At 39.4% G+C, this 25,754-nt stretch overlaps 1 protein-coding gene and 1 pseudogene across 1 annotated transcript; both read right to left on the bottom strand.

The window, feature by feature from the left end:
- Nucleotides 1-4,541: 4,541 nt before the first annotated feature.
- LOC141441677 (uncharacterized) lies at nucleotides 4,542-5,810 on the bottom strand. Its single transcript, XM_074106479.1, has 2 exons — nucleotides 5,416-5,810; nucleotides 4,542-5,014 (listed from the first exon to the last, which is right to left on the bottom strand). The coding sequence occupies exons 1-2, from the start codon at nucleotides 5,789-5,791 to the stop codon at nucleotides 5,004-5,006; spliced, it is 387 nt and encodes a 128-aa protein (XP_073962580.1). The 5' UTR covers nucleotides 5,792-5,810; the 3' UTR covers nucleotides 4,542-5,003.
- Nucleotides 5,811-6,895: 1,085 nt separating this feature from the next.
- The window catches only part of LOC141441909 (uncharacterized), a 48,905-nt pseudogene continuing 30,046 nt past the window's right edge, over nucleotides 6,896-25,754 (bottom strand).

Below are 25,754 nucleotides of genomic sequence, written 5' to 3'. Positions count from 1 at the left end.
AACTAAAGGCTGTTAGGTGATCTTGGGCCAACAGCAGGCAACGGACCGGGTGCGGTTTAATAACATTTAACCACAAACCATAGATCGAAGTCTGTGTTTGTCAAACCCTATTTCGGGCGTGTCCGACACGGTCTTGGCCGGATTTTTACGTTGGTCATTGAAAGTGCCGCGGCCGGCCAACATCTGTAGCCCCCTAGACCGCTAAACCACCATACCATAGGTAAACGCCACTGGTGTTTGTACACGCATAGCTACCGAACGACGGCACCGAGGATACAATATGTTTACAAGCTTTTATTTAACTTGCTGTGAATGTACACAGGTCAAATCCTGCAACTGAATTTTGACCCACCCACTTCCAGTGGTCAGATTGACAATTTATATGGCATATAAGTATGTGCCAAGATTTCAATGAAATAATGAAATCTGGACCAGAGCCCTTGTTCCCCGTACATAACCATCTTCTATTACCAGCACTGGGAGAGGACAAATAATTCCTACTCCAAAACCGGGTATTGTACCTTACTATGAATTATTTTTCCTTGTACAAAACCAACGTCATGGGCCGGTAATGTAAGAGGAAAAATTATTCATAGTACAATACCCGGTTTTCGAGTAGGATTCTTTAACGCCTTGTACAGAACTATACATTTTTACTGAAGCTTATTTTCACAATCGCGGTTTTTCCCAAGTTTTATCGACCCAGAAACATAGGTAGGTAGGTTTAGGTTATCTTAAGTTTGCAAAACTACACAAAAGCAGGAGCTCCGCGCTAGCGGAGCTCCGTCGACACTGTTTCTGTGTCGATTAAGATTGGGAAAAAGCGCGATTGTGAAAATAAGCTTGAGTACTTAATGCTTTTTTACTGAAGCTTGTTCTGTACAAGGCATTAAAGAATCCTACTCCAAAACCCGTTTTTGTAGTAGGAATTATTTGTCCTCTTACATTACCGGACCGGCCATGACGTTGGTTTTGTACAAGAAAAAAAAAATCCTTCCATAACCCGTTTTTGTAGTAGGAATTATTTGTCCTCTCCCAGTGCTGGTAATGGAAGTTGGTTATGTACGGGAACAAGGGACCAGATAATCTAATGGTCAAAGTTACCCTTCAGGGTCAACGTGACCCGACCCTACGGTAAGTCGGTATTACGATTACGGTTTTAAAACTAAAACCTATGACAACTCCAAACAATGATCATTGATAGGAGGCAAAAAAATACCGACATTGACTGTGAAAAGAAATACTGACAATACATTTCCATTACTCTCTTTACAAGTTCTGTGGTAGGTATTACCGGCGACGCCGGCGCAGCGAAATGGGTCACGTTAATGTGTCAGTGTAATCGGAGCGGTAGGCGGCCATGATGGATCAACGGCCAATCAGACGCTGGGCGGCGCGCGCATTTCGCTGTTAAAGAAAACAAACGATAAGATATGGCAGTTAATGTATGACCTGTAATTGTCGACCTGGCATGAACGTCAATAAAATACCACCTGATAATTCAAACCATTCTAAGGGCTAATAGGGCTAGAATCCTAAAAATTCTAATTAATCCGTCGGTTAAGGGGCTCCTAGACGGGCCATATTTTCACTGCAATTTGTGGCCGGCAACTATTGGTGTCCCTCTCTAACTCACATGTTAGACAGGGACACCAATAGTTGCCGGCCACATATTGCAGTGAAAATATGGCCCGTCAAGGAGCCCCTATAGATTATCAGAAAATATTGAACACTTAACTTTTGTCAATTAAACAAAAAAATATGAACCTCTTTTCGACAAGCAAAGTAGGTTCATTCATGCATCGTCTATCTCAGTAGTTTGTCTGTGACATCAAAATAGGTATCTAAAATTGCTCTTGCATTGCATCGCATTGAACAAAATATTCTTCTGACTCCCTCTCAAAGCCAAAATTGTATCCAAATTAATATCATAATATGTCTGTTTCTCACTCTTTCACGTAAAGCAATCGGACGAAATAAGATGGAAATTTTATATGTAGATAGCTGGATCTTGGGAATAACCTGGAATAAGATTAGGCTAGTTTTTATTTCGATATTCCCGCGCGATCGGGATGTAGGTATGTAGTTTCTTTGCAAATTTCGTGTTGCCAAAAATAAATAAAGAAATAATTAGATGTTTAATTTATTAAAATGTATACATGGGATTCAGTTTTGCTCAATCTAGAATTTGAAGGTTCCGGTGTTTTTTATGCAATGTTGTAAAATAGCACAGTGTAATTTTAGGGTCGCTCAGGCTTATAGTTTAAACGAGCGAAGCCGCGGGTAAAAGCTAGTATAATTAAGTAAAGCTGGAACACAGAGCTAATTTTAAATTGAAAAAAAAAAACTCCTTCGTGACACCAAACAATTATTGTCCTTATTTTTAACGTCTACGTGATTGCAAATTGCAATAAGTACTTAAGAGATCTAAGTAACAAAAAATCGAACTTCTATTTATATTACAGTAAAATTGGCTAGCAAAAACAATTTACAGCCCCACTGACACATAATTAACACTAAACGTCTAATAGAAGATTGTTTAATATCCGCCATCTTTGTATAAGTCCATGAAATCATGACCCCTAACTTGTATGCAAGGTTTAAGAACGGCGAGCTCTTACTAAACTGGTCTTTGCATTTTGCCTCGTTGAAGTCTTTTAGTTGGGTCAAGAAAGGTCTTTGGAAAATATTATGAAAACACACTTATGTAAATTTACAAGCAGCAGAAGTATGTCTTTTTAACCTTCACTGTCTTACTCATGTTAAGTATACTTATGTGCGAAAGTGTGAGCGTGTTTGAGTGTTTGTTACACTTTTCACACTATAAGCTAGATATCTAGATTTTGGGAACCCTACTGATATTATAGGGGCGTCCATTAATTATGTGAGGTCTTAAGGAGGTCAAGTAAAATCTTTCCAAATCGTACTTGGGGGAGGGGTTTTTTAACACATATTTAAATTTAAATGTATTTTTTTTTCAATAGAAATTTAAATTGCGTGAAAGTAAAGTTTATTTGTTTAAGTTGAAATATTTAAGTATTGTTAAATTTTATCACAGTGATTTTAAACTACGGCCATATTCTCACATCACAAATACTAGTCTTTGCTAGTCGTAAATAAAATAAAAGAACATTTTTTCTTTCTTTTTTAAATCCAACGGGCTTACAGCCAAAACACATTTCAAAAAATACGAAATTTCACCATGGAGGGGTCAAAAATTAAAAAAAAATGTCTCACGTAATTTATGGACGCCCCCCCATATATGCAAAAGTTTGTGAGTAGGTACCGTAAGATCGGGGTATTTTGACCCAATAGAGGGTAAATTTGGCCGTCGTATAAAACCACATAATATTAATGAAAAAACGTCACAATATTGGCACTCAACTAAAAGCAACCTTTATCAAAAGTCAAAATATCTTTCTTCAATTTAGGCTATAACAAGCACTTATGAATGTCAAAAAAAAACTACCACCGGTTCAGAAAAACCTCTGTTGAGAAGAATCCGGCAAGAAGCTCAACGAGGTATATTTTTTTAAACAGATTTACAATATTATTGAATGATATGTATAAGTATATCACAAGTATAACACAACTTTATTTTAACTTTGAAGTGATCGCTAATGCGGATCGGAATATTTCCAAATAAATATCCCTGTCCATGATATAATCATTAACTTATATAAATACGCCTTAGATATTAATGTCTTCTTGACAATAGATCTGAATTTTGTATCTGTTTCATTTTTTTTTAATTTTATTATAAAAACGTATGCAATTTCCCAGAAACGACTTTTTGGTTTTAGCCAGTCTGTAAGATGGTACTTTAAGACTATAGTAATGTGATAGTAATGCGATAGTATAGTATGGAGAGAATAAAAGACCCTTTTGAGAAAGACAGAATAGTTTTTGTCCCGTAAAATTGTATAGTACCTACCTACCCGCTGGCGCGTGATAATCACAGGCGATAACAAATTCATTGCAGTCGAAGTCGCTAGCGACAGTTAGTATTAAATAAAACATCTACGTAAGCTATCAACGGTTCGTTTAAAACGTGGTTTTAAAATATTTTGCATAATGTATGTACTTAATTTATTTGACACTATTGTATTCACGATTATGACATTGTTTTTGAAAACATTTTTTGACACAGACTTGGAAAAGTTAACGCTGAGGTCACTTAACAAATATAGGTACTACCACGTTGCTAACCTTGGAAATTTTCTCTACATAATGTACAATTTTGTATCTGGACCAGTGGCAGAAAAAAGAGGAGCTTAGCCTTTATGCAGGAGGATACTCAAAATATTATTAAAAAATTGAATTGCGTATAATGTAAAGCTCGATGAAGTCATTGAATTGTATTGGTACCTACGAGTTACCTACTCTGTACCTAGTATTATTAAGGAACTGTACCTACTATTATTGATTCTGTTGTATGAGTAAGTTCGCTGCCTCTTTTTTCACCGACGGTTTTAATAGGTATAGAATAGATTAAAAGGAACACGTACTATATATAAAGATATTTAATCAACCAGAAACAACATCCTACAACAGTCTAATATATTAATGTACAGGTTTTTATTAAGTAAGTACTCGATCATTTAAACAGGGTAATATCAGAATCTACATTAAATCATTAAGTACAGGTATCCATTAATAATGCAACACTTTTTAAATAACGTTACCACAAGATAAAATATATGTGAATAATGAACCCTTGGAACGATATTCGGATAACCGTCCTGGAAAGCAGCTAGATGGCAAGTGGCGGGATCTCTCTTCCTCGTCACGATGACAGTTCGCTTCCCGCCATAGAGGGCAGCACTGCAGTCGTCAGGTTGGCCAACCGCACGCGTGAGTCAGGCTGCCAACATCTTCACTGACATCTGTCAGCCAAGTTTGTCCATGCAGCGTATAGATGGCGTCACCTTGGCGCTAGCGGACCACGGCGACAACATCCGGCCGTCCTGCTCACGTGCTCGTCCTCGAGTCACGTCCGGATCTTATGCAGGAGCTGAGGACACAGAAAAAGAACGTCTTAACATACATTGCCCAGATATAACATAGTATTTTCGCATCAACAATAGGTACAAATGGCTTGGTACATAAAGTGTGTCGCTTGGGTGGAGTTTGTTATCCCATCGCCGGCCAACTCACTCGCTACCGTGGTTTGAACTTGTAATGTTCAGATTACAAGTCGTGTATCACCACGTACCCTCTAAATAGAAAGTGGCGTTCACTACGGATGCCCACTTCCTATTTTATACACTTTATGTACCTACAAATATTCTATTGTTCGAGGCTACTGCATTAGATCAAATAACAATTTTAAGACAAGTTATGAAAATGTGTCAAATAACACCATAAGTTCACTTCAGTATCTATTTGAGCTAGTCAACAGGAAATAAATGTTACCTTCATTATTTTTGACAACATCCGGTTCTTGTGAGGAGTCAGAGTCTTCTGCTGAGAATTTGATCCACGGCTTCATGTTCTCCACACAAGCTGTTCCGTCGTAACGCTTGGAACTCCTCTCTGCTCCTCTCATATCGGCAACCCTGTAGCGATCCTTACCCAGCACTTCAGTTACTTGGAATGGGCCCTTATAAAGTGGCAACAATTTTGTACTCTGTCCCTCATTTGACTGGCTAGGGATTTTGAGTACTACCAAGTCACCTACCATGTAGTTTGGTGCCTTTTTGCGTTTGGCATCGAAAGCTTGCTTTTGCCTTACAGCATCTCTCTTTATGTTGGAATCAACTTGATTCCTAAGCGCCGTTACGTCCACCATGTTCTCAACATTATCGTCGTCAGTGCAAATTTATGCAAATTATTCTGCTCAACAAGATCTACTGTAATCAATGAACAGTCACTACCCATATCGAAGAACGCTTCACACTCAATTGTATCTAAATAGACTTTTTTGTAAAACTTTTGTTTAGATTCATTAATCATTTTCACTTCCACATCCTTTTCGACCTTGGGATTAACTTTGGATTTGCAAGCTTTCTCTAAATGTCCCAATTTATTACAAGACGTGCATTTAACATTATCCTTAATTGTACAGTTGACTCTTCTATGCCCTGGCTCGCCACAGCGGTAGCAAATAAGGCTGCTAGTTCCATTCTTTGAATTTCCCGGCGCAGAAGTATCAACTGTACCGTTATTTGTTTTGTCTGTGACGTACTGACTTGAAACCGCGGTAGATCGAATAGGATGTTTCGGTGCAACACTATTTTTACCGATAACGGTTTTTTCTGGCTCTGTATAAGTTTTGCCGTGCAAAAATGAGGCAAGCTCGTCGCAGTATTTAAAACTACCCGCTTCTGCAGCATTGATTATATTTACATCACCTATTGAACCAACTATAATCGATATGATATCGCGTTCACGAAAAGATAAACGTAATCGATCGATTTTTGCTTTTTGCTGAAAATAGAATTCATATAACGACTGCTTCGACGACGGTTTGGAATCTATGATATCTTTGAGAAGCACATATGTATTACGTTTAACTTGAAAAGTATCCGATAACATATCACGCCACTGTTTCCACACCCATGATGTCCACTTAGACTCATTTTTCTGGAATGAATCGAGCCACATTTTACCGGTATTACGTAACTTTTGCAGTGCTTGATATATTATCATGCTACTAGACCAACCGAAAGTACGCGCATTAGCTTCAACTACGTCTAACCAGCTGTCAACATCATCTATTAACGGATCGAATTCGGGAATCACTGACGATAAAACAATGTTTTGACTCACGGTTGACGATGCTTTCCGGCGTCGCTTTCGTGTGTGGCTGCCGGCGCTGCTCGACGAGCTACTCGAGCTGCTACTGCTACTGGAAGCTCGGCTTCGCTTCTTTCGCTGTCGCCGATGCCGCCGCTTAGTAGTACGCTTGTTGCCGCTGTCGCTGGTAGTTGATGCTTCCGAGGCGATCGACCGGCGACGCAGTCTTCTTTGTTGATTCTTCTTTTTCCGAGCACGTGGCATGGTTGTGAGCGTTGTTACTCGAAGCACTTCTGATAAAAGGAACACGTACTATATATAAAGATATTTAATCAACCAGAAACAACATCCTACAACAGTCTAATATATTAATGTACAGGTTTTTATTAAGTAAGTACTTCGATCATTTAAACAGGGTAATATCAGAATCTACATTAAATCATTAAGTACAGGTATCCATTAATAATGCAACACTTTTTAAATAACGTTACCACAAGATAAAATATATGTGAATAATGAACCCTTGGAACGATATTCGGATAACCGTCCTGGAAAGCAGCTAGATGGCAAGTGGCGGGATCTCTCTTCCTCGTCACGATGACAGTTCGCTTCCCGCCATAGAGGGCAGCACTGCAGTCGTCAGGTTGGCCAACCGCACGCGTGAGTCAGGCTGCCAACATCTTCACTGACATCTGTCAGCCAAGTTTGTCCATGCAGCGTATAGATGGCGTCACCTTGGCGCTAGCGGACCACGGCGACAACAAGATAACTTTCATGTCATCGGTTTTCATCATGCTTCTAGGTCTAACATTGTTGCTGTTTCTAAAACAATTCAGAAAATAAAATCATATATACCCTACCAGGTGCATAATTTCTGTAATACTAGTATTATAAGTCTTATGTTTTTTGCCAAATAAAAATGAATACTGAATACTAAAAATCTCATCAAATCAATCAATATTAACGGAATGTAACAAATTAGTATACCCACTTACCTATATGATGTCATACTTAAACATAATACCTAAAGATCGGGGTATTTTGACCCAGAGGGTAAATGTGGGCCACTCGAAAAACATTCATAGAAGGATCTTTTTTAAAAAAGGGGCACTCACCTGAAACCAACCATATGGCAATGTCCATAATTTCAATGCGATGATTTAAATCTGGATCGGGGTAACCCCAATGGTCAAAGTTACCCTTCAGGTCAAAGTAACCCGACCTAATTAAAAAATAAGTGTAGGAGGCCATGAGTCTTTCTCTTAAAATTTGAGATCGACAGAAGATTGGGATCGAGCGCCTTCAAGCGATTTTTGTCAATCAACCTGTTCGAACTAATCCTCCCGCCCCACCCAACCCAACCCAACCTGTACGGTCAATATCGCTGGCCTTAAGGTGTCTGACTTTATTTTTTTTCAATATTTTATAATAAAAAAAACATACATTTTTATTAGTCAGAGACGCCGTTATCGAAACCGATGTGGAGGACTGAATTATTTCGATTAAATAGGTATTTTTTATTATTAACTCAGGGACTATTATACATCCCTTATACCTACGTATAATTGTTAAGCTTATGGATTAAACTTCTATATTTTTATTTCAAGACATTTTATATTATTTAAGATTTAAAAACAACTAGGTAAGTAAACTGCTGGTCGCTTAATAGCGCACACCTACTTACTTAATTGAAGTTGAAATTGTTAATTCAAAATATTTCTTTTACACATAAAGTCGTTAGTAAGCGCTGAAATTACGTCTAGGTGTTTATTAGCTATCTACACTTTGATAAAATAACCAGCAAAAAATTGGAAAACCCCGACTTTGTCACTTCAAAGTTCAATATCACAAAAACGGCTGAACATGAAACATGTCTAAGAACCATCGCTAGAAAACCTGCTTTCAATAAAAAAAAACCGCATTCAAATCGGTCCACCCGTTTAAGAGCTAGCAAACACAACAACACACGCCACGCACAACGGCACACGCACACGCACGCACACGACACACGACGCACACGCACAGCACAGACAGCACAGACAGCACACACACACACACACACACACACACACACACACACACAGACATACAGACACACTAGCGGTCAAACTTATAACACCCCTCTTTTTGCGTCGGGGGTTCAAAATAGATTTTGCCAAGCCAAACCATGACATGATTTGATGATTACTTGAGCATGCTTAGCCTGCTAAGTATCTATTTTGTCCATTCGATACATTGAAAGATGATCCCACTCTGTCTAAAAACTACTAAAAAGCCACATTTCCTATCCATCGTCAAGTTACACATAAAGTAAGGAAGAAGAATGAAGGAAATACGCTGAAATACGCAATGGATCGCGTAATTATTTTTTAGCAAACCTAATCGTGCGAGTGTCGTGACCCCGTACCAAAACATGCACATGCATCATTCTAACACGTAGGTAGGTATTGTAATTGTATAGTGGTTTCCAATATCGCGATATATTGAATTAATAAACAAAATCGGCACAACGTAAAACCAACTTTATTCACCGATTATAAGGTTCGTAGTAAAGTGCTCCCTAATCCTGTAAAAAGCGGCGAAAATGTTGGCCGCTAACTTTTATACCGAACATCGCACTTGTTGTTTAAATAAACAAACTGTTCCATTGACGTTTGAAAAAGTCGCCTTCGAATTTGGAATGTCACCGAGGAGGTAATGGACCGCGTTGGCAACGCCGCATGAATTTTGATTCAGTAGGAAAGGAACTAAAGCTATCTCATCATTGATAATGAGCGGAGCGGCAACGTCGCGCTCACCTGGCTTACCTATACCTGCGCAGTGACAAGGGGGGAAGGTGAGCGGCAGTCGACTCGATCCTCCCATCCGACGGACACGCGAACCATCTTATTTAATAATAACCAATCCAAATAAACTCTCCAACCCGAGTCGCTGTCAAACGGGTTCAAATTTCGAACAGGGTTGCTTTTAAATTATCCTCAGCCAGTTCGAATTAATTCCTAGTGGATCCAATAGCGGATGCGTGTGAAGTGAGGTAATTCCGAGATTTTCACCAACAAACGGATACTTGCGTCGGCTCGGCTAGCGGTAAACGCACGCGAGTTACCCAACCCAGCCGTCGGGTTTCTAAAAAAACGTCAACAGCAGTCACTAGCAAGCTGGTTTTTGGCTTCGAACGGTTAAAGACATGATAGTAGTGTGTTAGTGGGTTTTTTCCAAGTGGTGTCAGCTTTGCATGGCGCGATGATCAGCGGAGGCTGGGTGTGCGCTTTGCACGTGCGCACGGCGGGGCTCGGGGGGCGCCGCTCTGGGCTCTGATGAAGAAGAAGTGGTGTATCTTGCCTACGTCATCATAGATGTCAGCACCAACCAGGTAAATAATAAGAACTTACTATACAGTGACAGTTAGAGAAACTTCAAAATTTTCCGTAGTTTGTTTATCGTTCTTTCTATTTTAAGTGGCCAGTAGCAAACTGGTTGTGTTGTCTGTTTGAACGATTCGATGTTTTTTTTTTTTTACTTGTATCAATGCAAAACTATGTCTAACGCTGTAGTCAGTACCTTTCTTAATCATATGTTAATAGGTAAATACATTGTACAATGTATTACCTACTCATGAACATATGATTAAATAGGCATAGATCTCGAATCTTGTCGCTGAGTGAGAATGACAGACCGCCACCAAACATGGAAGTAAAAAATTCACTTATCGAAAGTCTAGACTAGACTTCGTTATTTACTATAATAATAAGCATAGCTTATAACTGAAACTAAACGCAATGATTCTAAAAATATTGGTTTAAAGATCTATAAGAAAAGTTAGTCAGGTCAGGTTAGAGTCGACTAAGAGTACCTATTTTAGAGTAAACTGACAGGTATTTGTTTCGATAGTGATGTGACACTTTAATGTTTTAAAAGTTAACAAATGTCCAGTGGAATATTAAAAAAATCATAAAAGCGGGCTGCGTTGCGATATATGCGAAAAAGATTTGACGAAAAATACACGTGAAAACACATGGAATCAAATGGAAGATCTACTAGTGAATAATAAATATTGAATATTTGGTGGGGGAGGCCCATGTCCCATGTCCAACAGTGGACGTCCTACATCTGATATGATGATGATAATGAAAGATTTGAGCTGTGCTACGTTAGTACTATTATATATTCCGTGGCTGTGCGGTAAATTAAATAGCTAAAACTAATAATTAAAATATGAAATAGGTCAAGTTGACCTCTTAAGGTTCTTTAACTGTACCTACTGATTGGTAGGTTAGGTAAGGTGTATTTAAGTGGTGGTAAGTTGTGAGGTGTACCTATTTCTTCCTATAATATGACGCATAAAACGTCTAGAAGTGGACAAATTGACAGTAAAAAACTTTTTTTCATTGTGATTTGCCATTAACATGGTCTATTCAAAAAAATTGCGATTTTTTCGAAGAAAGATCCCTAGCAATTGTTTACTGAAAAAGAAAAACAAGTTTAAATTTGACACAGATCTGTGGCAGCGGAAGACGGCAGGAACCCCTAATTCAAATCGTATTTTTTGTATTTTTGTATTCATATCGATACAAAATTTCACAAAAATTCATGCAGCAAATTAACTTGCCGATTAGTTGGATAACAACAGAAAACTATCAAAGTGTTGCTATTAGTTGCTTAATAATGTCTTTGCCTAACATTCGAACTTCGTATCTTGCGACTGCCGTCCGCTACTCCCGCTGAAGCTAATATTATTACTACCTACGGAGTGAAAGGACGACTTTGATTTTCGGATTTTCGTAGTAGCCCCCCAGGCCCAGTTTTCGAAGCATATTCGTCAAATAATATTAGTGTTTTGTCTTATGTCTCAACAATTTTATGAGACAAAACACTAATATAGTTAGACTTATATGCTTTGAGAAACAGGGCCCAGTGCCCTTAGTGTAAGTTTTCGGTTACAAAATACAAAAATCTCAATTTGTATGCAAACACGAACAGCGCCTCTAGCGGAACGTTTGCGATGTACGTGTTTCCATACAAATTGAGATTTTAACGCGAACGCGATCGGGACGTATTTTGTAACCGAAAACTTACACTAAGGGTACAGATGTCTTCCTTTCGTAATCGACTGGATAAGGCGCTACTTTGTTGAGGTCCATAACCAGAACTAATAGGTACCAATTGAATTGCTTCGTTCGTTACTCGCGTCTTACTTTACGTTACTCCGCGCTGGCTGGCCCTTAAGTACCCCTAGTGTAAGTTTTCGGTTACAAAATACGTCTCGATCGCGTTTGCGTAAAATCTCAAGTTGTATGGAAACACGAACATCGCAAACGTTCCGCTAGAGGCGCTGTTCGTGTTTCCATACAAATTGAGATTTTAACGCGAACGCGATCGAGACGTATTTTGTAACCGAAAACTTACACTAAGGGCAAAGAAGTCTTTATGCGTTACCGTAATTTCAACGTGAGAGAAGTCGCAGGCAGAAGCTGAACATTATAAAAGTTTTATCAGAAGGAACTGCAATTAGGTACGAAGTTTTTTTTGTTGACAACAGAAGTGATAAACAATATAAAATGAATGACTATTATATTTTACTTAATGCACCTGATGTATATTTTAGACGAGTTAGTCAGTGGTATAACTTCTTAGTGAACTATGACTTTAATAAACCCTAAACTGGTATTTTACTGATTACTAATAAAATAATTGCTGAGACTCGTTTCGATTGCAACCTGCTAAGCTACGTAAGTATATATCTATCAAACCGCTAACAAGTGGAAAGGCGAAGTTGAATTTGATTTGTCTATTATGCTTTTCGTTCATTGGAGCGACGCGGCGGCGTCAACATAATAACTACATCTGATTGGTCAACTGTCAAGCTCGACCAGTGGAAACAATCATATTTATGTTGCGCTGTAATGAACGCACAGGTAAACAAGCTATTACTGAAACTTATATAAGATTAATGTTCTATTGTTGCTTGCTGTTGCTGGGTACTTTCTTATGTTACTTTATTTGTTTATCGGTGTTTTTAATCTCTAAATTTTCACCGTGTCTGTCTGTATGTGTAATGCATGAATGTGTTGAATGACGCTGAAACTTCATTTTAATTTCGAAGTATGTAGTTGTTATACGTCGATATATGTATGTATAAGTTTATCCTCCTGAAATATTAATGTTAGTGATGGTGAATTGGTTGCCCTCCTGAATAGAATTAACTTTATTAAAGATACAGTCACCTGCATTAATATCTGCCAGAGCGCAGCCTGCAGAAATATCTGACACTACCGCTATAGGAATAGTCGTATCGTATCAGATATTTATGTACGTTTTGTTGTGTCAGATATTGTGCTGGTGACTGTAAAGTAAAAATCAGAGCGCTCATTTGTGATCATTGGTAGTTTCCAACTAATTAATCTATTGTCGCGTGTAGAATAGATATAGAATATAGATATAGAATAGATAATAGATACTGATTTTACCAATGAAATGAAATTAGAGTAAACTGACGCATGCTTCTCCCCGTAATAGCTTTACGGACAGCTAAAAGTCAAACCGTCAGTTTACTCTAAACTTAATTAAACAAATTTAGAGTAAACTTATTCCATCTTAAAATTACAAAATAGTAGTTTCTTACCACTCATCAGTACGAAGGCAAGCAAGTGCAAGTAGGTTGGTACATTCGGTCAATCAACATCAGATTTGTCGACTTGCGAAGTTGCGAAGATTCAAATAAATACAAATACCTACCAGAACGCTATACCTACGTAGGTACGGATAAGTTTGAGATTCTAGAAAGTACAGGATAGTTTTAATCCCGAAAAATTGATAGTTCCCGCGAAATGGCGATAAACCAATTCTTGACAGGCAAAGTAGCGGATCAAAGCTAGCAATATATTTTAAAACACGTTTTTGAGTAGTTTATCTATGTACTGTCAAAGAAAAGAAACTGAATCGACTAACAGGGTGGAACCTTTATGCTATTTACAAACGTCATGTTGACATCTCCTAATCCCATTCATACTTATTAATATTATAAAACTCGAAAGTATGTGTGTTATATGTTCAAAATCAAAAGTCAAAATATCTGTCGCAGACCCACGTACACGACACTGGCAGTTTGCGGAATGCCCAAGCCTTGTTTATGTTAAAAAAGAAAAGAAAAAGAGGTTGTCTATGCTTGAGTGTGTTTGACTGCGATGGCGGGTAGTTTTGATTTGGCATTCTTGTTTTGAGAGCGAAAGGAGAAGGACAGGAACCGTCAACGCAGCCAACCTCACTGCGTTCCGTTGTGATTAATCTTTCATCTTTAATTATCCAAATCATCCTAGAGTATTGTGATTTAATCTTTTTAGATTTTTAATAAAGTGTGGTGAGTTGAACTTTGAGTGTTCTTATTTGTTGGGCTAATCATATCAAAATGAATATGGCGAACGGCGAGAGTGACGACGGCGATCGAGCGGACCCGATCCGCCCTTCGACATCAGAAGTGGGATATCGAGCAACGTGTCCACAAGAACAACATGGAGACGGTGAAGAAAAATGGCGTTTGATTTTGGAACAACAAAACCAAAATTTTCTTGCCTTGTTACAAGCGATGAAACGCCCCAGTCTAAAGAGAATATTCAACTGCCCTACTTTGATCCCGATAAACAAAATATGGATGCACGTGCCTGGGTGTGTACAGCAGACATGTGTATGGCCGATTCTTACCTACAAGGTGCACCGCTTATGATAGCTTTGAGCCGTGCGTTAAAAGGTCAGGCATCGGCATGGCTGTCACAAGTTTCGTTCCCTGGAATGACGTGGATGGAGTTTAAGGAGATTTTCATCGCGAGATATGACTGTCCCGAGACACCAGCTGCATCTCTTATAAACCTAAATAACGGTACACCAAAAGAAGGTGAGTGTCTCGCTGCTTATGCGTCGCGCGTGTTAACGTCACTAATGTCACGATGGAAAAATCTAACTACAGAACAGATCGCTATTTCAACTGTTTTGGCTCATTTGTCACATGTGGATACACGTGTTCAAAGATTGGCGTTTACCACCGAAATCGGTACTAGAAATAAACTACAGCAAGAATTACGTGCCATGTCATTTCTAAAAAGAAAATCTATGTCACATGAAGCTGATTCAGATGTCAAACGGTTTAAATTCAACCCTACGACCGTTACACCAAAATGTTTTAAGTGTGGGCAACTAGGTCATAAAGCACCTATGTGTCGATCAAGAGAGACTTCAAAGCTGAAGGAAGACCGCAATCTTCAAGTTTTCATCAGCCCCAGCGTCGAACACTTTGACGAAGAATAGAGATTCACATTCCATCACCTGCTACAAGTGCAAAAATCCCGGCCACTACGCAAACAAGTGCCGGCATCAAGCGGCCCTGGGCGTCCCGGCGGCAGCACCAGCGCCGGCAGCAGCGGCGCAGCTGCGGCACCGGAGACGCGGCGCGTGGACATGTGCGTGATTAACGCGCCCATTGGAACGCTACAACACTCTGGTGAGTCATTTGTATTCTGTTATGACTCTGGAGCGGAGTGTTCACTCATTAAAGAATCTGTTTGCCTAAATTTACGGGTGAGCGTATTTGTACTGTGGTTACAATGACTGGCATTGGTCAAACTTCGGTTAACAGCAATTTGAAACTTTCGACTTGCGTGGAAATTGATAGCTTGCCTTTGAACATAATTTTTCATGCCTTACCTGATGAGTACTTACAGCATGATATTGTTATTGGTCGTGAAATTTTGGCTAAGGGTATAGTTGTAACCATGACCTCGGATTACGTAACTTTCAAGAATGTCGAGTCACCGATAGAGTCTCAAGTAGAGTCACAGATAGAGTCACATGTAGAGTCAAATATAGAGTCACATGTAGAGTCACAGATAGAGTCGCAGATAGAGTCAAATGTAGAGTCAGTCGTAGAGTCAGTCAAAAATGTAGAGTCACGTACAATTTTACACGTAGAGCAAGACCAAAATTTTGAGAACATTAATACGGACGTAACATCAGACTACAAGCCGAAACTCATTTCAATTTTAAACGAATTTAAAGAGCGGTTTATTAGTGGAACACCCAGTACTACTGCGAAAACTGAGCCAATGCAAATAAAACTTAAAGATCCTAATAAAACTGTATGTCGTCGTCCCTATCGTTTGAGTCCTGACGAAAGACAAGTTGTACGTAATAAAGTTGATGAATTGCTTACCTCCAACGTGATTCGCCCTAGCTCATCCCCCTTTGCGAGTCCTATTCTCCTGATTAAAAAGAAAGACGGGTCTGACCGTATGTGTGTCGATTACAGAGAGCTGAACGACAACACCGTGCCTGATAGATTTCCTCTTCCGATTATTTCCGATCAAATAAATAGACTCCATGGTGCTCATTATTTCACAACTCTTGACATGGCCAGCGGTTTTCATCAAATTCCCGTACACGTCGACTCTATCGAACGTACTGCATTCGTAACGCCAGATGGGCAATACGAATATTTAACGATGCCCTTCGGGTTACGTAACGCTCCATCGGTTTTTCAGCGTGCAGTGATCAAAGCATTAGGAGAACTTGCCAATTCTTATGTCGTAGTGTATATGGATGACATTATGATTGTAGCGTCAGATGTAGAGCAAGCTCTTCAAAGGTTACATAACGTTTTGGATGTCTTAACAAAAGCTGGGTTCTCTTTTAATCTTAAAAAGTGCTCGTTTCTTAAACGAAAGGTAGAGTACTTAGGCTTCGAGGTGAGTTGTGGTGAAATTAGACCAAACCCGAAGAAAGTAGAAGCTCTAGTTGATTTGCCTCCTCCAGGCACAGTAACACAATTGCGACAATTCATCGGGCTTGCGTCTTATTTCCGCCAATTCATCCCCAAATTTTCACAGATAATGGCACCCTTATATGCCTTGACTAATATCTCAAAAGGTAACATTAAATGGGAAACATCGCACGAAGTTATTAGGCAAAATGTCATCTCTATTTTGACCAACAATCCGGTTTTGACTATTTTCGATCCGAACTGCCTTATCGAGCTACACACGGATGCGAGCTCAGTTGGTTATGGCGCAATTTTGATGCAGAAAAAGGACGGCAAACGATGTGTAATTGCTTACTTTAGTAAACGCACCACTCCTGCGGAGTCAAAGTACCACTCATACGAGTTGGAAACTCTCGCAGTTGTGAATGCGGTTAGGCACTTCCGGCATTATTTACACGGACAGAAGTTCACTGTTATGACAGATTGCCATGCTCTACAGTCTACACGAAAGAAGCTGGATCTCACACCTAGAGTCCATAGGTGGTGGGCATTTTTGCAGTCGTTTGACTTCGACATCGTTCATGTCGATGGAAAGCGAATGCAACACGCCGATTTCTTTTCGCGAAACCCTGTCCCTGTACATAATGAAAAACCTCCGGTTAATAAGGTAGAGCGGAAACTGATTAATGTTGCTAATCTTACTGACAATTGGTTACTAGCCGAACAGCAAAGAGACGAGGAAATTTCAAATCTAATCACCAAACTAAATGATGGAAATCTTGATGATCATGTTGCTAAAACTTATGAATTTAGGTCTGGTATATTACATCGCAAGGTACAGCGCAAAAACAGAACTCGTTGTCTTCCTATTTTACCTAGAGCTTTACGGTGGTCTGTAGTTAATACGACGCACGAGTCCCTGATGCATCTCGGATGGGAGAAAACTCTGGATAAAATCTGTAATCATTACTGGTTCGAAACATGACTAAATTTGTTAGGAAGTTTGTTGACAATTGTGTCACTTGTAAAATTTCTAAATCTCATTCTGGCAAAATTTCGGCTGAATTACACCCTATTCCAAAAGTCGCGATACCATGGCATACTCTTCATATTGACGCCACCGGCAAGTTAAGCGGTAAAAACGCGAAAAAGGAGTATGTTTTTGTTATCATTGACGCGTTCACAAAATTTGTTTTGCTACGTCATACCACGAATATTGACACGAACAGTAGTATCAAAGCTCTTAAAAGTTGTGTTTCATTATTTGGTGCTCCTACACGTGTGATTGCTGATCAAGGACGTTGCTTTGCAAGCACTGATTTCAGAGAGTTCTGTACCTCTCACAATATTTCCTTGCATTTAATCGCTACCGGAAGTTCTCGCGCTAATGGACAGGTAGAGCGGGTCATGAGTACGCTCAAGAGTATGCTTACGGCAGTAGAGACGAGTAAAGAGCGCTCATGGCAAGATTCTCTTTTAGATGTCCAGCTAGCGTTAAATTGTACGGTTAATAGAGTTACCAAATATAGTCCCTTAGAGCTCATGATAGGTAGAGTCGCACGTCCACTTGATTTAATGTTTGCAGACGAGGTTGAAATTGACATTGATGACGTAAGAGCTGATGCTGTAGTTAACATGGCTCAAAATGCAAATTATGACAAGTCAAGATTTGATTCTAATAAAGCCAAATTTACTCGATTTTCTGAAGGTGATTTAGTTCTTCTAAAAAATGAAGAAAGGAATCAGACCAAACTTGATCCGAAATATAAAGGACCTTTTAAGGTCGTAGAAGTTCTAGATGGTGACAGGTACAATTTAAAATCGCTCACTGGTAATCGACATTACAAATATGCTCACGACCGATTACGTAAAGTACCCGATTTAAATGCTTCATATGAGCTTGATATTGATATAGAGCCTACGGACTCTGAAGCCGGTACAAGTTCACAACCATAATGTTTTATTTCTTTTGCTCTATTGTTTTTAAGCGCTATTTAGTTTTTATCGCTGGTTAAGCGATAAAATGCAGAGTGCTGGTTAGGCACTATTGGATGTTATTTTGCTATTGCTGGTTAGGCATTAGCTGCAGAGTGCTGGTTAGGCACTATTGGTTGTTATTTTTGCTATTGCTGGTTAAGCAATTAGCGGCAGAGTGCTGGTTAGGCACTATTGGTTACTATTTTGCTATTGCTGGTTAAGCGATAGTAGCAGAGTACTGGTTAAGTACTAAGTTGATTTTCACTGTTGGTTAGACAGTGATGCAGAGCGCTGGTTTATCTTGCACTTATGATAGAGCTACAGAAATAATGTAATCACATTGTTTGCATTCTAGTTTTGTTTGTTTCATATTGAATTAAACTGTCATTGTTTTGAAACGTGTAGAGTAGCGACTACTGACCAACCCTGCTTGTTGGTCAGGATAGCCGAGTGAACATGTTACCCGTGGGACTATTTTCTTTCATTTCAGATACTTCCTCCCACGAGGACGTGTGAAAAGTCAGAATGGCCGTGTCGCAGACCCACGTACACGACACTGGCAGTTTGCGGAATGCCCAAGCCTTGTTTATGTTAAAAAAAAGAAAAAGAGGTTGTCTATGCTTGAGTGTGTTTGACTGCGATGGCGGGTAGTTTTGATTTGGCATTCTTGTTTTGAGAGCGAAAGGAGAAGGACAGGAACCGTCAACGCAGCCAACCTCACTGCGTTCCGTTATGATTAATCTTTCATCTTTAATTATCCAAATCATCCTAGAGTATTGTGATTTAATCTTTTTAGATTTTTAATAAAGTGTGGTGAGTTGAACTTTGAGTGTTTTATTTGTTGGGCTAATCATATCAAAATTAATATGGCGAACGGCGAGAGTGACAACGGCGATCGAGCGGACCCGATCCGCCCTTCGACATGTATATTTCTACTGGCGCTATAACACCAAATAATAATAATAAAAAACCGGCCAAGAGCGTGTCGTACACGCCCAGGAAAGGGTTCCGTAGCCATTACGAAAAAATAAAATAATATTTTTCCAAGGCTTTCGTATTGTGTACTTCCAAGTTTGGGTATATATTGTACCTTAGGCTGCTATTTACCTACTCTTAAACTAATAATAATTCTCAGGCAATCTTAGCCGCTATAACTTTCCTTGTAAATTTGATATATTTACTACCATTCTGAATTTTTTCAAATTTTTCCACCTAATAGTTTAGATTTTAGGGGGGCGGGGGGACGCTCGATTTCAATGAAAACTTTCACATTAAAGTTGAATATTTCGCAAACAGATCACTGAATAGAAAAATTGTCTTAGCAAGCCCCCAATGGTTTTAAAATACCTATCCAACGATACCCCACAATATAGGGTTAGTAAAAAAACTTGGCTTGAATGAATATGTATATTCATGTCAAATTACAGCTTTCTAGTACTAACGGTCTCTGAGCTTACCAGCGGACAGACAGACAGACATGGGGAAACTCTAAGGGTTGCTAGTTCACTACGGAACCCTAAAAATTAAATTAAGATGGGACACCAATTAATATAATGTGACCCAATTTTGCGTACTTTTTGCTTGGAAGTAAGTACCTGTATTGTCACTGGTTCGACCATAGAATACCTTGATATACTTGGCAATTTCTACGAAACCCTCGATGTGCGAGTTCGGCTTGCACAGGCCGGTTTTTTTTCGGTTATAATTTATCAAAAAATCTTTTTCTTTGCAAATAAAAAACCATTTTCAAATTCAACAGATCGAAGTTCATAGCCCCCAATAAGTGAGGCATTCAGAAAGGGTCCGCGCTAAACGCTCCGCCAAATATTAAACTGCTTTCTATAAACAAGATAATTTGGGCCGAGGGGCGTGAATGAGCTAATTAAGCCGAAAAGAAAATGCAGAGAAAAGCCGAGAAAACTTGGAGAAAACAAGAAATTTTCCGGAGTGGCGCAGGGCCGCACTTGGAGGTAGAAACAATTATTTTTGTCTACGTGCCAAAATTATTGCTATTCAATTGTTTCATAGTATCACGTTACATTTTATAGGTACAGATGTTGCAGCTGTATATTTGTCAGTGACGCCTTGTAAGGGCACACAACCAAATTGAACATTTCTTTATTGTTATAGTAATTATTATTATACTTACTTAACCTATATTTGTGTCCAACTATTGGGCAAAGGCCTCCCCTCTTGAGATCCACATCTCTCCATCTAGAGCCTTTTTTAATTGGCTTATACATATTTTATTTTATTCTTTATATTCATGTCGTTACAATAACATTATTATTATTCTACATTAAGCATTTGCTAAGTGTACACTGGATATGAAACTACCGTGAGACTCACTCATATTAAATATAATGACCCGGATAACTCACGTCTTAAATCGAGTTTAGTGAACGTGTCGACTCGTCAAAGACCGGTGGGAGCTGAGAGGGTTCCGGTATATTTACCGTTTATAAAAGGTGTGACGGATAAAATCGGACACTTGTTACGCCGAAGATATAGCATCAAGTCGATTTTCCGTCCTCATATGCAGCTCAGACAGTTGGTACGTTCGCCGAAGGATAAGGAGCCCCTGAGTGGTCTCGGGGTATATATGATTCCCTGTGCCTGTGGCAAGAGCTATATTGGAGAGACTGGACGAAACGTTTCCAAAAAGGGTATCGGAGCACATACGCAGTATGAGGAAACAGGACGACAAGGGGTCTGCTGTGGCCGAGCACTCAATGGACTCGGATTCGACGCACTATATCAGATTTGATAAGGTATCTGTACTTGCGAGAGAGAAATTTTTCATTCCGCGGAAAGTGCGTGAAGCCATCGAGATTAGTCGTCGGCCGAATTTCAACCGGGATAGTGGTTGGACAGTACCTCCGAGTTGGAAAACGGTGTTAAATACTCGTGCTGCATCGTCGGTGTGTGTGAACGTACCTTTACAGAGCGATGTTGTTAGTGTTGTGTGCTACCCTACATTTGACAGTTGTAATGATGATGAAAACGCGGGTAGTTGTGTGCCGGTGTCAGTTTCTTTGGGTAGTCGCGCGAGCAGAGCAGCGGCGCGCACTGCGCGTGTTGCAGCAGCCGCTGAGTCGCGTTGCTCCGAAGACGAAGGGCTACGGATTAGCCCGAAACATGTCGAGCTAAACTCGATTTAAGACGTGAGTTATCCGGGTCATTATATTTAATATGTACACTGGATAACTAGATTTATTGCCATTTATAGCTGTATATTTTGGTTATTTGGGAATTCATTTAAAGAATAAGTAGTAATATTTTTCTTTTTTGACATTGTACCATACCATATTTACCGCTTGGATACATTTAATTCTCGTGACAAAGGTCTATAGATAAGTTAGATTTTTGCTGTAGGTACACCACTTTTACTAAGTACATATTATCCAATTTTTTGTATCTAATATGTATAATTTTATCAAAAAACAGTGTATTTTATCATTAAGATGTGGCAGTTATGTAAAAATCAAAGTATTTTTTTCTTAATTGGTTATTTTTCTATTTGTCTATATCTGGTCAAACTGTAACAAATATGATTGGTTTTTGGAGTCTTTTTGTATTTTTTATTTCAACTCCAAATTTGTTACTTTTACGATCAGTGCTTTTACGGGTATCCCGTGAAACCATAACCCGTGAATCTTGTCTGGGTGAGCGGTTGGTTCCGAAAGAGTGTGACGTCTCTCGATGAGAGCGGAACATAGATGTCGCTAGTGCTGCTGCATAAGTAGCGTAGTAGAAATAAGCAACCTGAGATATGTATGCATAGGCAAAATTCGTGTTAGATTCCTGTCCAGCGGGTGCGATTCTCAGCGCTGGTCTCTTTTTCTGGTTTTTCTGTGCATCCATGTCTCAGTTTGTATTTTCGATACGTAACAAATATACTATCAAAAACTAAAAGAAACACAATAAACTTTTATGAATAGAGAGACAAATTTCCCCCCAGTGTAGAGTCTAGACAGGGTGTGTCCTAAGACTGACGATATTATTTCACGTAAACAAATTCTGCTATACAAATGCAAAAGTATGTGAGTAATGTGAGTATGAATGCGTGTGTGCAGTACTATTTGTCCCTGTTTTACTATAAAAACGAATGGACGAAACGCTGGACTGGAACTGGACGGCTTCAGTTGAAATATGATATCATAGCTGAATTTATGAAGAACTACTTTTTTTAGATATCGAGAGGCAATAGGTGAAACTATTCGGCCTCAACGGCTTTTTAAAAAATGTAAGATATTTCTTTTTATTTCCGCCCAAGTCCGCGCCCGGCCGTCGGAGCGTCCGCTCGCTGAATGGCCGCTAACAAACTCTTTCACAAAAACACAATAATTACTTTAAGCCGTATAAAAACCGCTTTCTTCGCGACAAGGGCCCTAATTTCACCTCCGCGCCTCTCTCTGTCCCTCACAAAGCCCGCTTTGTATGAGCTTTGATTTCTGATTGAATATTTTTATAAGGAAAATTTATTTTGTTATAATGGGGCCTTTGCTTTACATCAGTTCCTGTCAATATTGTAAACTTGTTTATTATTTGAAAAGCTTGTGTGAGACACTCGGTAGGTATATACTTAGTGCCATCCACGAAGACGCGTGATTTTGTCAAAATTAGCCATTAATGACATTGTAATAAGAACCACGGCACGCGTCATCGTGAATGACTCTACCTATAACTCTGTCTTACTTAAAATTTGCTGCACTTAGGAAAACAATCTTAATAAAGACAGCAGAGGCTCCCTGTGACAGAGTCCACCGAGTGTCACATATGAACTTGTCAAGGTACCTATAGATGTATGTAATTCTAAAGGTTTAAACTTATAAGGAAAATCGCGCAAGTTGCATTACATTGTGGGGCATAAGCGAACGAGTTTGAAGTGAACAATCGAACGTGTAGGTGTAGCAATGTAATACAACTTGCACGATTTTCTTTGCAGGTCTTGACTGAGAAGCGAAAAAACGAAATAGGATTAATGGGACCAAAATGTAATGTTGAATAATTGACCAATAATAATATGAATTCTTTCACTGCGCGTTGCCCGACACGCGTTTGCCCCCTTTTGCTAATAAAGTAAGTAGTCGAACCAATTGATTCCTAAACCAACCGAAGGACGTTCTCACAGTAAGTGTCATAATAAATTCCCTTGTCAAACAACGCGATGTCACTACGACTTTATCTACGAAAAGGTTCCACACTGGGTCACGATTCAGCTGGTTCGAGTGTACTATTATTTCTTTAATAATATAATAAAAAGCCTAAACAGCACAGTACCTATTTTAAAACTGGTCAGCAACAGTATTCATACTCGTAAATACAAAATTCAAATGGGCCCTCAATGGCGCTTCATTTGGCGCGAACTTCCATTCCGTTATAGTTAAAGAAGCAATGGTTATGTAAAATTTTGCGGTCGAATGCATGAATGAAAAGTTAGCTAAATGCTGAGCTTACGAGTATTTTCTGTTCTGGTTTTATTTCACTAGTAGTTTAGAAGGTCTTATATATTTTTTTACCCAGGTAATGTTTTTTTTTAATAGCCTACTCCTGGGCAAAGGCCTCCCCTTTCTCGTTCCACTCGTCTCTAGCTTCGGCAAAATGTTGCCAGTCCGGCTGGATTCGCCCTAAATCGTCCCGTAATTCTTTTAGGCCTACCTCTGCTCCGGTGCCCGCTTGGAATCCAATCAGTGGTGATTTTGGCCCCACGATCCGGATGCATCATGACCTGCCCAGTCCCACTTGAGTTTGGCGGTCTTCGTCCCCACATCAAAAATTCGGGTTTTTGAATGCAGTTCAGTGTTTCTTATTCTATCGGCAAGAAATGTATTTTAGGTAAATACTCTGAGAACCAGCAATCTCTTAATCTATCGTCTTAAGTGTAACTCCGTAACTTTATAATTACACAACACATCACAGAGGCGAGGCGAGGCGCGTAAATTCGGCTTAATTAATTAGCGCCGACAGACGGGCGGTTAACTAGGCTCAAGCACTTACGAGGCGACGGGGATGTAGGGAAGCGCTGGATGTGGTAAAGAAGAAAGAAAATACATTTATTCGGAAAAGTAACAAAGAAACTTGAACGATTAAGTACATAAATAAATAACACAGACAAGGAAAGCAGTTACCATTCAGGAAACGGACCACCTCAGCAGAATGCCGGCTCAGGAGCTAGCGCTGGTCTTCCGGTGGGACCGTGAGGCCGTCATTGTAAGCTGCGCGCACGACCGGACCATGTCTATTGTGAACGCGACCGTTTAAAGACCGTTTTAAGAGCGTTCAATAAATAGAATAGAGTTCCTATTAATATAGAATACTAGCTTTTGCCGAATTCGATTATCGCGCGCTGTTCCTTGGTGCAAATTTCCCGGATAAAAAGTAGCCTATGTCACTCTCTAGCCCATAAACTATCTTAATGCCAAAAATCACGTCTATCCGTCGCTCCGTTTCGTCGTGAAAGATGGACAAACATACAAACACACACACTTTCACATTTATAAGATTAGTATGGATAGAGTAGAGTAAATTAGAACGTTCAATCTATTGTCCTTGTCCTGTACTATCCTTTGAAATCTGAAATATGAGGTGTTATTTTGCTCACACGTGTTCTAGCGATAGCTAAGTTTATGCAATCAATGTGTGTTCATGCAGCTCCTCCACCTCCACACTGTAATAACTCACAGAAATCACACAAAGTCAACTATCACCACTATCACATTGCACTGACACGTTTCGACCTCATCCTCCGAGCATGCATAGCATGGTGAATGGTTGTAACGCGTAGTAACACTTAAATGTTCCAATCTTTTTTTTTTCAAAGGTTGATTGGAAATAAGTTTGCTCTATATTGTGATACTTAAGGCCACCTATTGCATACTTTTCGTTTCAATTTTATTATATATGTACTAGTTAGTTAGTATATGGAGTTATTATATGAATACCAACTTCAATGGTCCTATAATAACATTTTCTTTTAGAACAGAACAGAATCGGCAGGTCTGTGACCGACCTAAGAAATCCTGGGTGCGCTCCCGGCCACATCCAGCGCTTGCGCGGGAGCAGTGTACCGCGAAATTCACCGCGATCTAAATTACGATGCAAGTTGCCGGTAATCACGCGCAAGTTTTTCAATAAACCGCGCTATCGCGTGATTTATGCGGGATGTGGCGGAATTATGTCGAGGATTCAGTGTTGCTTATGGTTGTTTTGTTTACTGTAAGTATTTGGAGGGAGCGTCAGGGCTTACGTTAGCTATTTAGTTTTGTAGTTAAATTACAAAAATAAATATTTA

Source organism: Choristoneura fumiferana, chromosome 24 (genome assembly GCF_025370935.1).
Source record: "Choristoneura fumiferana chromosome 24, NRCan_CFum_1, whole genome shotgun sequence".
NCBI classification, from domain to species: domain Eukaryota; kingdom Metazoa; phylum Arthropoda; class Insecta; order Lepidoptera; family Tortricidae; genus Choristoneura; species Choristoneura fumiferana.
Note: the sequence above shows the minus strand (reverse complement) of the source record. Positions and strands in the feature narration are given on the sequence as shown.